This window comes from Rhinichthys klamathensis, unplaced genomic scaffold (assembly GCF_029890125.1).
Source record: "Rhinichthys klamathensis goyatoka isolate OS25496 unplaced genomic scaffold, OSU_Roscu_1.1 h1tg000605l_1, whole genome shotgun sequence".
Classification (NCBI taxonomy): Eukaryota; Metazoa; Chordata; class Actinopteri; order Cypriniformes; family Leuciscidae; genus Rhinichthys; species Rhinichthys klamathensis.
In genome coordinates this window covers 381,248-395,897 of record NW_026607060.1, presented here as the reverse complement: position 1 = coordinate 395,897, position 14,650 = coordinate 381,248, and the positions used below count along the sequence as shown (strand labels likewise).

The window sequence follows — 14,650 nt, the reverse complement described above, 5'->3', positions numbered from 1 at the left end:
TTGGGGGCTGATACAAGATGAGTAAGGTTTTTCCCATGATCTAGACAGCTCGCTGTCCAGATCAGGAAAAAATGGAAGGCGCCGTGATGGGGGTGAAACAATAGAGGGAAGGAAGCGGTTTTATCTGCTGGCCATTCAATATTTAATTTATCTACAGCCTTAGTAATCACCTCCACCAGCTCCTCATACGCTGGGGAAAGAGATGGCGAATCCTCTTCCCCCGTGATTGTGTCACTTTCAATGCCCAGCATATATACCTCCTCAGAGGTAGAGCACTGAAGCATTGGTCTCTCTCCCCGTGCGGAAGTAACCGCGGCACGGGCTTCCGATACCGGAGAGAGAGCAATGGATCCCTCAAGAAAGGGAGGAGAAAAGATCCTCGGACCCGTCACCACCCCCGTAAAGAGATCCATTTGCGATCCCCAGGAATGCTCAGTCCTGCACCCTGAGAACTGCGAACCTGAACACTTTCCTCGAAAAGTGACAGGCGGGAGCGGAGCATGCGAAGCGAAGCGAAAGCTTCTCACAATGTTGGCAATCAGCCCCCTCGAAGGCTGATACCGCATGCTCTACTCCCAAACACATCACACAAAGCTCGTGTGTGTCCCCACTCGTTAAATAACGCGAGCAGGGAGAAACACAGAGTCTGTGCAATTGTTTCGCCATAGTGTTTAGATATATATATATATATCAGACAGACAACAGTAAATATAACAGACAGATTGACACAGATCGCTTGCTGAGGCAACAGAAGCTAATGCCGGTTTGCACCAGATGCGCTTTATCTCTTCCTGGTCATGACATCACCCGCCCGTGACGCTCATTCTTTCCATAGTTGACATAGACGCTTCAGACGCATTCATGCTGGAGGCGTTCCCATCGACGCATTGCGAGTTCCCTCGAAAGGGAACACAATAATGGTAACAATTAAATTTTATTTAAAGTAAATGATCAAGTACACTCTACAGTTATTTTTTAGTTACTAGAACCCTTGTGTAAGTGAACTATACTAACTAAGCATTTGTCAGTACCACATACTATTCCTATTTCACTTTACTTGCTATTTTAAAGGCAATCGGTTTCCTGAAATTTTCCTAATGTGAACTCTAATGAGAAGTTAACACAACTAATGATTTAGATTCAACAGTACTTGAGTATACTTGATACTTGAACAAGTTTTCAATACAAATGTTATTAAGTTGTGCCAACTAAAAATTAATACTCTACTTGGAAAATTTAAGGCAATCGGTTTCCTCACTTTTTCTAAGTCAACTTACATTACATTTTACAGTGTATAAATGACTTTTGAAAAAATTCTTATTAATATTCATATATTAAAAGAGTCATTTATGTAAAATACTAAATCATCTATTCTGTTTAAAATTTTGTTTTGATAATTTAGTTATATATAGCTAATTATATAAGAATAATTGAATAACTAATAACATGAAAATCAGAATAAAAAATAAAAGAGATTTATCAGCAAGGTAAAATTATTCTATGATTTATGTACAGGCATATGTTTCTTTAAATATATAATTGCCCAAATATTAAAAAGAAGATATGTCATAATATCAAAACTATGAATGGAAATTGAATGATTTCACTCAACTAACCTATAGATACCTTTAATGGAAGCAAAGATGCCTGTACATCTAATTATGTACATCTAATAAATATACATCTAATTCATGGATAATAACCCCATAATACTGAATAATAACCCCATTAATTACAATAATTATACAGTTTAAAAATAACAACACTAGTAGGCTACTTGGGGACTTCTGTGCCAATTCTGTGAATACATCTTACAAATGTTGATATTCAGAAGAAATTACAAAATTGAAAATAGACTTTTCGCTTTCGGTGGGTGTGCTGGTTTCCCCCCGACATCGACGATATATAGTAGCCTATGTAGTATAGGGCCCAAAGTTTCGTTTGCCTGTGTCGGAATATGAGGTGAATCCGGCCCTGAACTTTGCCATAAGTCTTCAAACACGAGTAAGCTCTTGTCTCTTTGCGGGATAAATTTGACGGCGCAATTGTTGGCAACATGTGGGTGATTAATCTGAGAGCCGCATCTCGTCTGTTATTTTTTTATTATCCCTGTAAGTGTGCTGTCAGCACGCGCTACATCGCTCCTACGTCTATACGGTAAGCGGCTCTCGAGCAAGTGGCTCAGTCATTATCTGTTTACACCAATTGACTCTGCCATTTCCTCAGCCCCTTATCTCCCTCCGTAGCAATTCAAGCCGAGTGTGAATAAAATTATTCTGGTAGTTATGAATAGCTGCTCTGAATGTTGCCTTCATACTGGAGGAAGCCTATTTAAATGAAGTCGTGTTCAGCTGTTCCCCGCATTGCTGTCGCTGAAGAAAATGAATAAATAAAAGTCTAGAATTGAGAAAATAAAACATGAGGAACTGCAGTGTTACTCAACAAAAAGGAGAAGAGTGAGAAGGATGTTCAGCACACCCACCGAAAGCGAAAATCGGGTGAAATGAAGAGTCACGGTAAAGTCAACAAAGAGTCAAAGCTTTAGCCATCGGCCATGATGAGATCAATCTGAAATAATGGGTTTCCTCCACAAAAAAAAATCATTCCTAAGCTGTTTCCCATTTCCTGTTAAGACAGCATCACAGAGGGCGGCCTTTATTCATAGATTGACTGCTGTCACAATGAGGGAGTTCATTGGCCTCCATCGGTGTGCACTGGCCTGTCTTACAGGAGAAAGTTGAAGATGTGATTGAGAAGGTCACACTAAATCTGATCCCTCTGCTCCTGTCTGGGTCTGTGTGGAATAGTCTGGGAGGATTTGAGCCCGGGCCAGGGCTCAATCCATGCACGTTAATATATTTGGGCAGGGTGGGAAGATAAGGCATGTTTTATCGCTAGTAGTGGGTAATTTAAAAATGTTGACACAGCAGCTCAGACTAGAATCTTGCCAGGCTGGATGAGGCTTGCATTGTCTCTGCACTGCGATAAAAGGTGCTCTAATTTGTTGTATAATAAAGACTTCAAAAATAGATGAATTATGGGCAGACACCTAAATGATATGATTGCTTAAGATTTATTGAAATCCGTGAAAGATGTGTTTACTGTTAAGAATTCAGTTGTATTTACTGTATGACTTACTGAGTCACACCAAAAAAAAAAAAAAAATTGCATTAGATACAACATGTCAAACAAAGTAGCATCTGCAAACACTAACCTCACTTTCATGAGCCAGTTTTTCCATTATTTTTAACCAGCTGGTCTTGAGGTCATCTTCGTGAATGTATGAATCAGTTCCCCTCAATATCACACAGGAGTTGTAGCAGAATTACCACAGATGTAGTTCATTGTATATATGTATATATACTGTATATATATATGTGCATGTTCTTTAAAGTTTGAAAACCAGAAGGTGTCCAAGACTTTTTGTCTTCATTGATCTATTGTTTAATTTGAAACATTGCAAACGTAATTTTGTAAAATGTCTAAGCCGAAAAGTTTTTGTTTTATTATCAGTAAGCACTATAACAATGAAAAAGTGATGATAGTCTTGTGCTTCAATATATATAAACGTAGATTATTCAAATTTATGATAGAATGAAATAGAATTGGAATTATTATAATTCAAATTATACTATAGAATAGGAATTATATAAATATATATATATAAAATTATGGTCACACTTTAGATTAGGGCCCAATTCTCACTATTAACTACAACATTTGCCTCGATAAACTCCTAATTACTGCATATTAATAGTTAGAAAGGCAGTTGTTAAGTTTAGATATTGGGTTAAGGGATGCCAAATATGGTCATGCAGAATAAGGCATTAATATGTGCTTTATAAGTACTAATAAACAGCCAATATCTTCATGCTAATAAGCAACTAATTAATAGTGAGAATTGGACCCTAAACAAAAGTGTTACCAAAATTATAAATAGGCCTATATGGCTATAAATAAATATAAATATAGCCATATGCTTGGGTGGCTACTTAAGTTTAAAAAAATATATGTAGACATATTTAGATAATTCCTTGAACAAGATAATCGCTACATATATATATATTTTTTTAACTTTATTTCTCTATACAGCAGCTATTGTAATGTATCGTGGATGACTGCCTGTAATGCTTCACTTATAAACAATTTCAGACTTGTAGAGTTAGTGAGAGTTAAGATGGAGGAAGTGGAATTGACAGGCAGAGATTAAAACATTGTTATGGTGAGGATGGCTGACTATCTCCAGACTCAGGCAGAGAAGAGCCAATCTGCAGCCTGCACTTGCTCCTGTAGATAACTCACCCAGTGAATCATCAAAGCCTGTTTAGAAAGCACACATCCAAAATTCCCTTCATCCTTTTCACTGCAGAAATGAGGTTTTCATAAATCCTCTTGTTTTAATTTTCATCCATCAGTCTTGCCGCTGCTTAACAGACATGCTCAGGGAGCAAAACAGCCGTTTTTTTTCAGACAACATGAAATGGTGTTTCTCAAAGTTTCCAAGCTGTTTTTTAATCAACCTAGGCTCAATGGAAAAAAAAAAACGTGCCTCTACCTACATTTTTGCAATTCTAAAACCTATACATATAATTCACTGGTGTTTACAACTGAAATTACCACTAGTGGCATAAAACATTTTCACCTACCAATAAGAATGTAAAAATTATAAAAAGGAGAAAATTGTAAAAAGTCTGGCTGACTGTAAGAAATTTAAGCTGGAGAAAGCAATTGAAGGAATCTTGAAAGGTTTACCATGCTAGTGCTAATGAAGAGTGTATGTGAAGTCTATTGAGGTGTGCGTTTTTGGAGTCAGGAGCAAGGTCTCTCTGGCCAGCTGGCAGTGCAACTTCTTTTATTCCTGTTCAAAAACAAAGTTGTAATTACAGGGGCAGATTATTGATTAATAAAGACTTATTTTCGTGTGGTTCCTTGCACAATACTGTTACGATGTCAAAACACCTTTACCATTATGAATGATTTGTAAATACATTTAGATGCTTGCATCACATAACCAGCTCCTTATGTATTACATTTGTAATGTAATAAACTTGCTTGGTAGCTCACCTGGCACTGCATTGCGGAGCTGTCAGGTACGAGTAAACACAAGCTTGAAACACGAGTAATGATAAAATAGCTCAAACACTTGTAGAAGCAAGTTAGTATGCTTCAGAAAATATGTTTTTATCTCACATTTGCTTTTGTTGACACTATCGGTAAGGTTTAAGGTAAGATTTAGTCTAGGTGGTATGTTATTTCAAATTCAATACAGCACTCTTAAAAATAAAGGTTCTTTATTGGCATTGATGGTTCCATTAAGAACCTTTTACATCCATGGAATCTTTCCGTTGCACAAAAGGTTCTTTATAAGGGAAAGGGTTCTTTAGGTTATTAAAATGTTCTCCACACTAAAAAAAACAGCCCGTTCTCATCCCAAGGCGTCATCTAACTGACGCTTTTGACCATGCGTCAACATGCCGACGCACATGGTACCCCTTAAAGGGTCATGAAACCCTAAACCAAATTTTCTGAGATTTTAACAGAGGTATGTGTGTTGAACAACATTGAAGACAATGTTAGCATCTGTTAGATTTAATAGTAGGGCGAAAATGGTTAAATTTTAGTTTTTTCCAGCTATTTTCGTCTTCCGGGTTTAAAATCTTCATCGCAGGCTGTGACGTGGCAGTGCACAGTGTAGTGCGTTGATGACTCATTGGTCTCTCATAATTATTAATGAGACTGAGTTTTTATATCCTATGAGAAGACACGGTCTCTTTATTATTCATGACACCACGTGGATCTTTCCACAGACATGTCAAACTGTGATATCGCGTAGTAAAGGAGAGAGACCATCATGGGACGCAAGTGCCGCAAACATTTTACCCGAGAGAGCTTCGAGAATTGGAGAATGGTGGACTTCGGCCTTGTCAATGACCAATGCAAGTTACGTCTTGCGAGTAATGCGGTACCAAGTCCTGAGGACTTTTCTATCCCTTCAGAGTGTGTGTCTAAAATGTAACCCTGGTCATTTTACTTGCCTTTTGTTAAATAAGCGGTCGTTATGAACATTTTAGATATTTCGATAATATATCAATTGTATGCTTAATGCGGGAGACTTGTGAATGTGTAGTGTTGACGTGCGGGCCGGGCGACACCGTGTTGTGTGTGTGTGTGTGTGTGTGTACGTGCAGGCAGGCGAGCCTGCGAAATGATTCGGGGTCAGAGAGAGAAGCGGTAGGATGTGTGTTTGGACGAACGACTGAAAACTCTGAGATTATTGTTCATTATTGATCGTACATTATAATAATAATAATTAATAATTCATTACATTTATATAGCGCTTTTCTAGGCACTCAAAGCGCTTCACATGGAAGGGGGAATCTCCTCAACCACCACCAATGTGCAGCATCCACTTGGATGATGCGACGGCAGCCATATTGCGCCAGAACGCCCACCACACACCAGCTTACTGGTGGAGAGATAAACATTGTACAGAGGTCAAAATTATTGTACAAATACGATAATTATCGTACATCTGGCAACACTGCTGGCTGATGACAGTTCCCCCTCTCCCCTGCCGTGCCACACCCACTCCCTCCCTTCTTCTCACAGCCATCCACGCCCATTTAAGTTGCATTTTTCAAAAAGATTATGAGCTAGACTTGAGCTGATAGAGGGGGGTTTCATGACCCTTTAAGCGTCAATATGAGATGCGCCTCCTAGTGGTCTAACCCTAACCCTACCCCAGACCTAAACCTACCCATAACGGAAGCGTCATCTAACTGACGCTAAAGGGTGCCATGTGCGTCGGATTTAGACGCATGGTCAAAAGCGTCAGTTAGATGACGCCCGAGGATGAGCGTCTCATATTGACGCTTAAGGGGTACCATGTGCGTCGGCAAGTTGACGCATGGTCAAAAGTGTCAGTTAGATGACGCCTTGGGATGAGAATGTGTTGAAAAAAACGGTTCTTTTAAGAACTGATCACTGAAAGGTTCAATGGGGAACCAAAAATAGTTCTTCTATGGCATCAACGAGAAAACCCCCTTTTACGGGAACCTTTATTTTAAAGGAGAACTCCGGCGCAAAATGAACCTTTGGTCTAATTACACATTGTTACCTAGTCAACCGTTATCTGAGATTTGTTTTCATGATTATCGAATGTGAATAGTTTTATCTCTAAAAACAGTTTAGCCTATAAAGCTAGTATAACGCTAGTATATTGGGCATCGAGTAATGACAAATAAAAATCGCTTGTTAATACCACTAACAAGGCTCAAAATAGCCCCACACTAGCACGGTAGCATAATGAGGGTCCCTACCTTCAAACCGAAGCATTGAGAACTTTGTCAGTGTCCAGACAGTTTAATAAGAAGATATTTAATACATACAGTCAACTTCGCGTATACAGGCAGGAGCCATCTTTGAAAAGCAGTCTCTACCAGTTGATCTACGAACGCCGATCCAAGTGCGCTGGTGAGATGTGAACGAGCTATATAAGTTGTGATAAGGTGAGCGCGAACAGCAGGCTTGGATCGGCGTTCGTAGATCGACGGGTAGAGACTGCTTTTCAAAGATGGCTTCTGCCTGTATACGCGAAGTTGACTGTATGTATTAAATATCTTCTTATTAAACTGTCTGGACACTGACAAAGTTCTCAATGCTTCGGTTTGAAGGTAGGGACCCTCATTTTGCTACCGTGTTAGTGTGGGGCTATTTTGAGCCTTGTTAGTGGTATTAACAAGCGATTTTTATTTGTCATTACTCGATGCCCAATATACTAGCGTTATACTAGCTTTATAGGCTAAACTGTTTTTAGAGATAAAACTATTTACATTCGATATTCATGAAAACAAATCTCAGATAACGGTTGACTAGGTAACAATGTGTAATTAGACCAAAGGTTCATTTTGCGCCGGAGTTCTCCTTAAAGAGCGAACATTAACCTTTTAGTGCCTCTCAACAGACATTTCATTTCCAGTCATTGTGATATGTACAACCGACATAATAAAACATGGTCAGATTCACATTCATCTTTTTTGGATAAAACTGAATGTCTTTTTAACTGGACATTTCACTTTGAAAGTTTCACTAAACACGCAAGAAGCAACATAATGTTTGTGGCGAGCAAGGACGAGGCCATTCTCTCACGGCCCTCGGCCTCGTCCTGCTCGCCACAATGTTATTTTGCAAAGATTTCGCCACAGGCACGTTTTTCCAAGTGGTTGAGGGTTACTTGAGAATGTAGATGGTGTCAGGTTAAAGGGCTCAAAAGGGGGCAGACAGGTGAATAGGGAGGGGAAAGGGAAGCACCGGCTGAAAAACATGACCTTTGTGTGATAGTTATCTGGCTACTGCTATGTTGGAGCAAGCTGGTGGGTGCCCATGAGGAATAGCAATGCTTTTGTTGGTAATCTTTGCACGATCAACCTGCCCTGTTCTGTGTCTATGACTCAGATCTCCCTGATCTCCAAAAGACACTCACTCAATACCGCCTGCATGGATGCCCTCACTCACCCCTGCAAGGGACCAACCTCAGGGCCGCAGACCCACAGGGTGAAGACCCCTCCCTAGCCACAAAACACAGCCTCTTGAGAGACTCGCCTCAGGTAATGTCACTGACAAAAAAGCCCACCTGCATATTTGTATTCAGCCAGTCACACACCTGAGACCTGCTGCACTTTTATTCGGCTCCGTGGGATGATTCTCGTTGCAGACGTGCAACTGTCCACCTGTTTGGAGGTCCTATGTGCTCCAATGTCTCTGAGCCTTCAGTCTGACGGCTCAGCTCTCACTCAAATTGGCCCAAATCAAGCAACGCTGCCCTATTGAAGATGAAGAGGTGCAGCCTGGAGCTCATACGCCACAGACAGGGCTCCTATTGATTTTATAGCACAAGCTGCTGGTAAGCTGTGCTCTCTCTGGCATACTAAATTCCCTTCCCTTCAAGGGGGGCTTGATGAACTGCACAGATAGCTCTCACTCATTCCTCTTGTCAGAAGCACTTGAGCTAGATGAATGTCTTACCTGTGCGTCGTGTGCATGCGAGTCACTTAAATGTTTCCCGGCAAACTCTTGAGGCTTTTTACCAACGTCTCTGATGATGAGTGGCTTTTTTTTGAGAGAGTGTTTTAAATACTTTCCAGGCTTCACTGTGGAGGATTTATCTTCAGATGTGTGAAGACACATACCTGTCACTGACCTCTCAATCAACGTAGATAGATAGGCTAATAGTTAAATATCATGACATAGGATATAATTGTTTAATAGGGTATATAATAGGGCACTGAATGGGTGTACCCTCATTGTGTTAAAGTCAACATGAAATTTTACATAATGTGACTTATTTGTGAAGTTTATTGAAAAATACCATGAAAAGTGGCCTCTGTATTACATGATTTGTGTGATTCCTCAAGGCTCCAGACTACAATTAAAATAGTCTCAAATGCACCAAAAGAAATTGTGACAACCGATCGCAAGTTACTGCTCGCGACAGCCAGGAAAGCTTTATGTGCGTTCATATGCAGATTCGTCAGATATTATCTTGATAAGCCACCTTTCCACTTTCTCCAACATTCATATACGATTGTTACATTTTGCCCTCTACTGGCAGTTTCACAACATTTTCAAACATATCCACACAAAACAAATGACCAAAAATACATTTGAAAGAAAAGCATAGTAGGCTTTCTAGGGCTAATCAACAAAATTAATATTTACATAATTATTTATTAATGCCAGTTTTAGAGAAATTGTAGAGAAAATTATTACCTCATGCTCACAGTTTCACAACTGGTCAGTCAGCTGCATACAACCTAGCAGCAAAAGTTCAAATAGTTCAACGCACCAGAAGCTCAAAACAAAGCTCCGAAAATTCAGTACACGCATGTGATCAGAACAGCCCCCTTATTACTCCACAATGGAAAAGGTGAAAAGGCGACTTAAAGTCTGCGTCAAGGTTTCATTCGCAGCATGAGCCGTGATGTTTGATTCATGAGCAAATTACTCATATAAACCGGTTCATTTGAATGAAAAGATTCACGAAACAGCCTTGAACTCACAACTTCACTGAACCGCGAGTCATTTTCCATTATAATTTTATTGCAACACAAGGTATTCTAAACAAGGTGGTGCAATTGTAATTGAAATTAGTATGGAGCCCTATTGCTGACATTAGCCGAAAAGGAAAACCAGTTAGACTTTTCATGGAAGATTATGAATAAACATTTTTATTATATATACATATTAATTTCTTTGGAATAATGTGCACCGATTGTACCTATAATGTGAATTAAGAAAGTAAATCGGGTCAATTTTGATTTCATGTTGACTTTAGTATTTTTCCATCCCTGATTCTGAACCAAAACATTGTTTGTGCATTATTTCAAATAAGACGGTCAGTTTGCACACATTTTGTGAAGAAGACAAAGAGTGCATTGTTGGCATTCTTGAAACTGACTTTATTTTTCTAAATCTTTAAATATCTCTCCGACTATTATCTTTATTGATGTAAACTACTGTATTTAAAAGGTGTGCTTTTTTTTTCTACAGCACGTATCGAGCTGAGACTGCTGTTTTCATTGAGAGGTCACGTACACAATGTTGCAGGCCTAAGTGGTGAGTGACATGGCCTAAGACTCTATGGATGTGATTGGCTGAGCAATAACAGTCCTGGTAAAGAGGAGCTGATGATGTAGATGAAGGAGCAAGCGAGCAAAAGCGATGGGTGCTCGGAGTAGGCAGAAGAGACAGGCACTAGGTGCTCTGAGAGAGACTTGAAGGGTTAAACTGTTCAACTGTGCCGGACGCACTCTGGTGGACTCCTTCAAATATGAAACACTTAGTTTTGGACCCAGAACAGCACGATTTCACAACATAAAGTGGATCCAAACAAAAGGCAACATTTACAGTAATATTTCCAGTGAGGCGGCAGATCTTTAGCATGACTTCAGTAAGCTGAATGAAATAAAACTGGAGATGAGCGACTGGCTTGCATGAATCTGAAAGCTAAAGTACATGCACGTCAGCTTTTGGGGGTTCTGAAATGAGGTGAATTTCTGGAAAAACTACATTATTATAGATGTTTCAAGATCTACTTCCATTTCTACCTAACTGACACATGGATTAATAATTGTGACCAATGCAAAGGGAAACTTGTAGTATACATTATATCATCACGTCTGGATGTGTTTTGCATACATGAATATTGTCAGGTAAAGAATTTTTCTTTCAATTTAACAATTTTAAGGGCAGATCTGTTGTTTTCTCTCTTGGCTAAACTTCTTTAAAGCCCTTGTGTGCTTGTTGTTTGAAAACCAAAAGCCCTTGGAGTTTAATATTAATCAGTATGATATTGATAACATTAACTAAGCAACTAAAGTACAGTATACATTTATATTTTGTAGTTAAGTTCAGTATAGCATTGATGTAGCATTGATGTAGCATTAATGTAGATAGAATGAGCAGTATATATTTTCAAAGAGGTGCTGCATGTTCATAAGCATACCGTTTGTTGTTTGGACTGGAACCTGAAAATCCCATCAGCCCATTTAGAGGCTTGTCAATTCATGATATGTGAAGGATCCAAGTACTCAGGGCAGTTCCTTTTGACTCTTGATGCCCAGCTTTTGGTGAACAATATTTTCTCTAAAAATATTTCAACTATACACAATTAAGAAATCTACATTTGGCAGCCAACTGCTTTTCTTTCGCTAACAGATGAAGAAAACTCTACAGCAATAATGACCACAATATCCATATTAATAAGCACAAGGGCCTTCAATAAACCTCTTATCAAGGAAATCTCACAGAAAACCTTTCGCTATATATATTTTTTTTTTAAATTTCAATGAAAACAATGTAATACCAAAAAACTTTGGTGGGCTAAAATATAATATTTAATAACAAGCACTTTAACCCTGTTATAAAAGTTTATGCCGGGGAATCTGGGGAGTTTGAAATGGAAATATTGGGAATAAACGAAAAAAAAGAAAAGAAAAAAAACTGTGTGAATGGCATGCAGAGCCCGGCCAAGTAGCTCCTGGGCAGTGTGTAGGTGGGATGAGTGGGGGTGATCAGCATTAGACAGTGGCACTAGTTGTGGGCTCAAGTTCCGACCCGGGAGAGAAACCAACAATTGTATACAATCTTGTGATTGTGAGGCGGCACTCACAGCTATGGGCTACTGAGCTGTGCATAAGGCGAGTATCGGGACAGCCTTTCGGTTCATCTGTCAGAAGCGGAAACAATCCTCCCCTCAGAGGGCGTCACAGTTTCGCTGGGCTACCTTTGTGCACTTCAGGAACTTCAATCGGAAAATGAATGACACTGAGGAGAGGACTAGCATTCTACTCGAGTAGCCCTTAGGGGAAGGGATGTGTGACTCAGGAGAAACAACAGAACCAGTGACTAAAAAATGAGGATTAAAAGGAAGCACCAATGATCTAACAATTACCATCTATATTTATATATACTGTTATAGAAAGAGGGTTATAGCCCTGCAGGCCTCGAGTGAATTCTTCTTCCTGCTGGGATCCAGCTCAAGTCTGTGGTTGTAACGTCTTGGCCATGGCACTTCCTCTGTGCTTATACTCTCTCAGACTGGAGTGGTCCTCCTGTTGGCAGCATCTTTGAAGTCCTTAGTGTTGGAGTTGTGAGCCTGCAAAAACTCCCTCTCGGAGTTGAGCAAGGCACCCATTGCCGCCTTGGAGGGATCCCTGGACAGGGTGTACATGGAGATGTCTGCCGCAGCGGGGCCCGTGTACCCGCTCTTGCCCATGGGCGAAGCGTCACGAGAGGCGGGCTCACTGGAGCGGCAGCTGGAACGCCGGCGGAAACGGTAGCGGTAGCTGGGGATGCGACTGAAGGCTGATTTTTTGATCAGCTCGGTGCGGGATTTGGCACGCAGCTTCCGGTGTTTCTCGATGAACATGTGCACGGCGAGCACGCCCACCATCTCGGCCATTATGAAGGACAGGGCGCCGAAGTAGAAAGACCAGCCGTACGAGTAGCTCTTCTTCGAGTCGCTCTGGCCCGGGTCACCTGAATTGGCGGATATGTACACGATAATGCCGATGATGTTACTTAGGCCTGCGTGAAGAGTAAAAGCAGAGGAGAGGGCGAGAGAGAGAAAGTTATGGCTCAGCACGCAGCTGTGGCTCATCATTCCGTATCATTACACAAGAATGCATTGCTTATCAGCCATGCGGAACAAAGAAAAAAAAAAGAACAATTGAAACATTTTAATTAGCTTTTTATCATCGCCATCACATTGAAGGATAAATAATTACCAGTTTGCAGTTGAATATTTAGATCATAACCAATAGGATGAGGCAATTTGAAGCACATTGTTGTGTACAAAGCAACGCTCAGTCATCGGCAGTGTGTTTGCTGCAATCATGAGGATTGATTCATCATAATTCAGTTCTAACGGAGGGAGCTGGGCTCATTTGTGTGCTCATGAGGTCCTAATGGGGCCTTCTCTAAATATTTGACCAACATGCAGTTCTGTTTGAGGATCCCCGTCTGTCACCCCTTTCCATGCCAGAACTACAGCAGTGGGTCAATATGCTGGCCTGCTGTTTGTTTACACTGCTCTAGCCGGCCCATCCATTTCCTTTGTCAATAATCAGAGTTAATCTGGGAAGTCAACACGGATCTGCAGAGTCTATGGGGAGAACGACATCCTAACTTGTCTGTGAACTAATCTATTTTCAACATGCTGTATTCGGAACCCAACGATACTTTCTATCATGTGGGGAAGCCCTGGATTGGACAATTGACTGTGGTAAGAGTGAAATATGCTGAAGCTAAAAATATAAACAGGCTGAGAGCGCTCGCACTGATGCAGTGGTTTAATCTCTTACCAGCAGAGACAAAGAAGATTCCAGCACTGAGGATGACATTGTGTCTGCTCCTGTAAAACTCACTGGCAGCCACACACAAACCTCCCATGAACAGAAGCCCAACGCTCATGATGGGGAAGATGCTGGACGCTCTCACCGCTCCTGAGGGAGATACAAGCAAACCCAACCAAATTAGTGTCACTGTAAAAAGTACAGAGGGAGACTCACAATATATTTGTGATCACACTTTTACAAAAGAATGACCTCTCGTGGTATAGTATTTCATTTTGCTGTATGGAAAAACAGCAACCCAGACATTCGGCTAAATAACTCCTTTTGAGTTCCACTGAAAAATCAAACATTTCAAACGACATGATGGTGAAAAGATCATGACATTTTTGGTGAGCTATCCCTATAAGATTTACTGACATAATTACTTATTTTATGATACATATAGGTTGGTATGTTTTAGATTTATGGTATAAATCAGACTGTCTTCTCAGCTCTTCTCTCATAGATGTTAAGAGAATTAAAAAGCAATACAGAGGTATTTGGTCTAATAACCCGGGATTTGAAGGTTCCATCCCGAGTGAGCCATCTGATGGTGCTCTGCCTAAAGAATGTCTGTGTTTAGTTAAGTCGTCGCAGATTTGAGCATTGCAACACACAGCATCTGTCCAAAATGCCTCATACTTCCATCCAATTATTTGCGGACAGTTCTGGATCAGAAAATGCAGCACACATGGGGCTTCTCAGACTAGCTGAACTCCTCGCTCCTTCACTCTGCCTCAGATCAAGCTTGATCAGCC

The 14,650-nt window shown here is 40.4% G+C and overlaps 1 protein-coding gene across 1 annotated transcript in view; it reads right to left on the bottom strand.

Moving 5' to 3' along the window:
* Window positions 1-11,220: 11,220 nt before the first annotated feature.
* Window positions 11,221-14,650, bottom strand: part of cacng3b (calcium channel, voltage-dependent, gamma subunit 3b) — a 46,532-nt gene continuing 43,102 nt past the window's right edge. The window contains exons 3-4 of the mRNA XM_056240653.1: window positions 13,863-14,003; window positions 11,221-13,086 (exon numbers count right to left, since the gene is read on the bottom strand). Coding sequence (XP_056096628.1) covers window positions 12,593-13,086; window positions 13,863-14,003 — 635 coding nt within the window. The 3' untranslated portion in view covers window positions 11,221-12,592. The remainder of the gene's footprint in view (window positions 13,087-13,862; window positions 14,004-14,650) is intronic.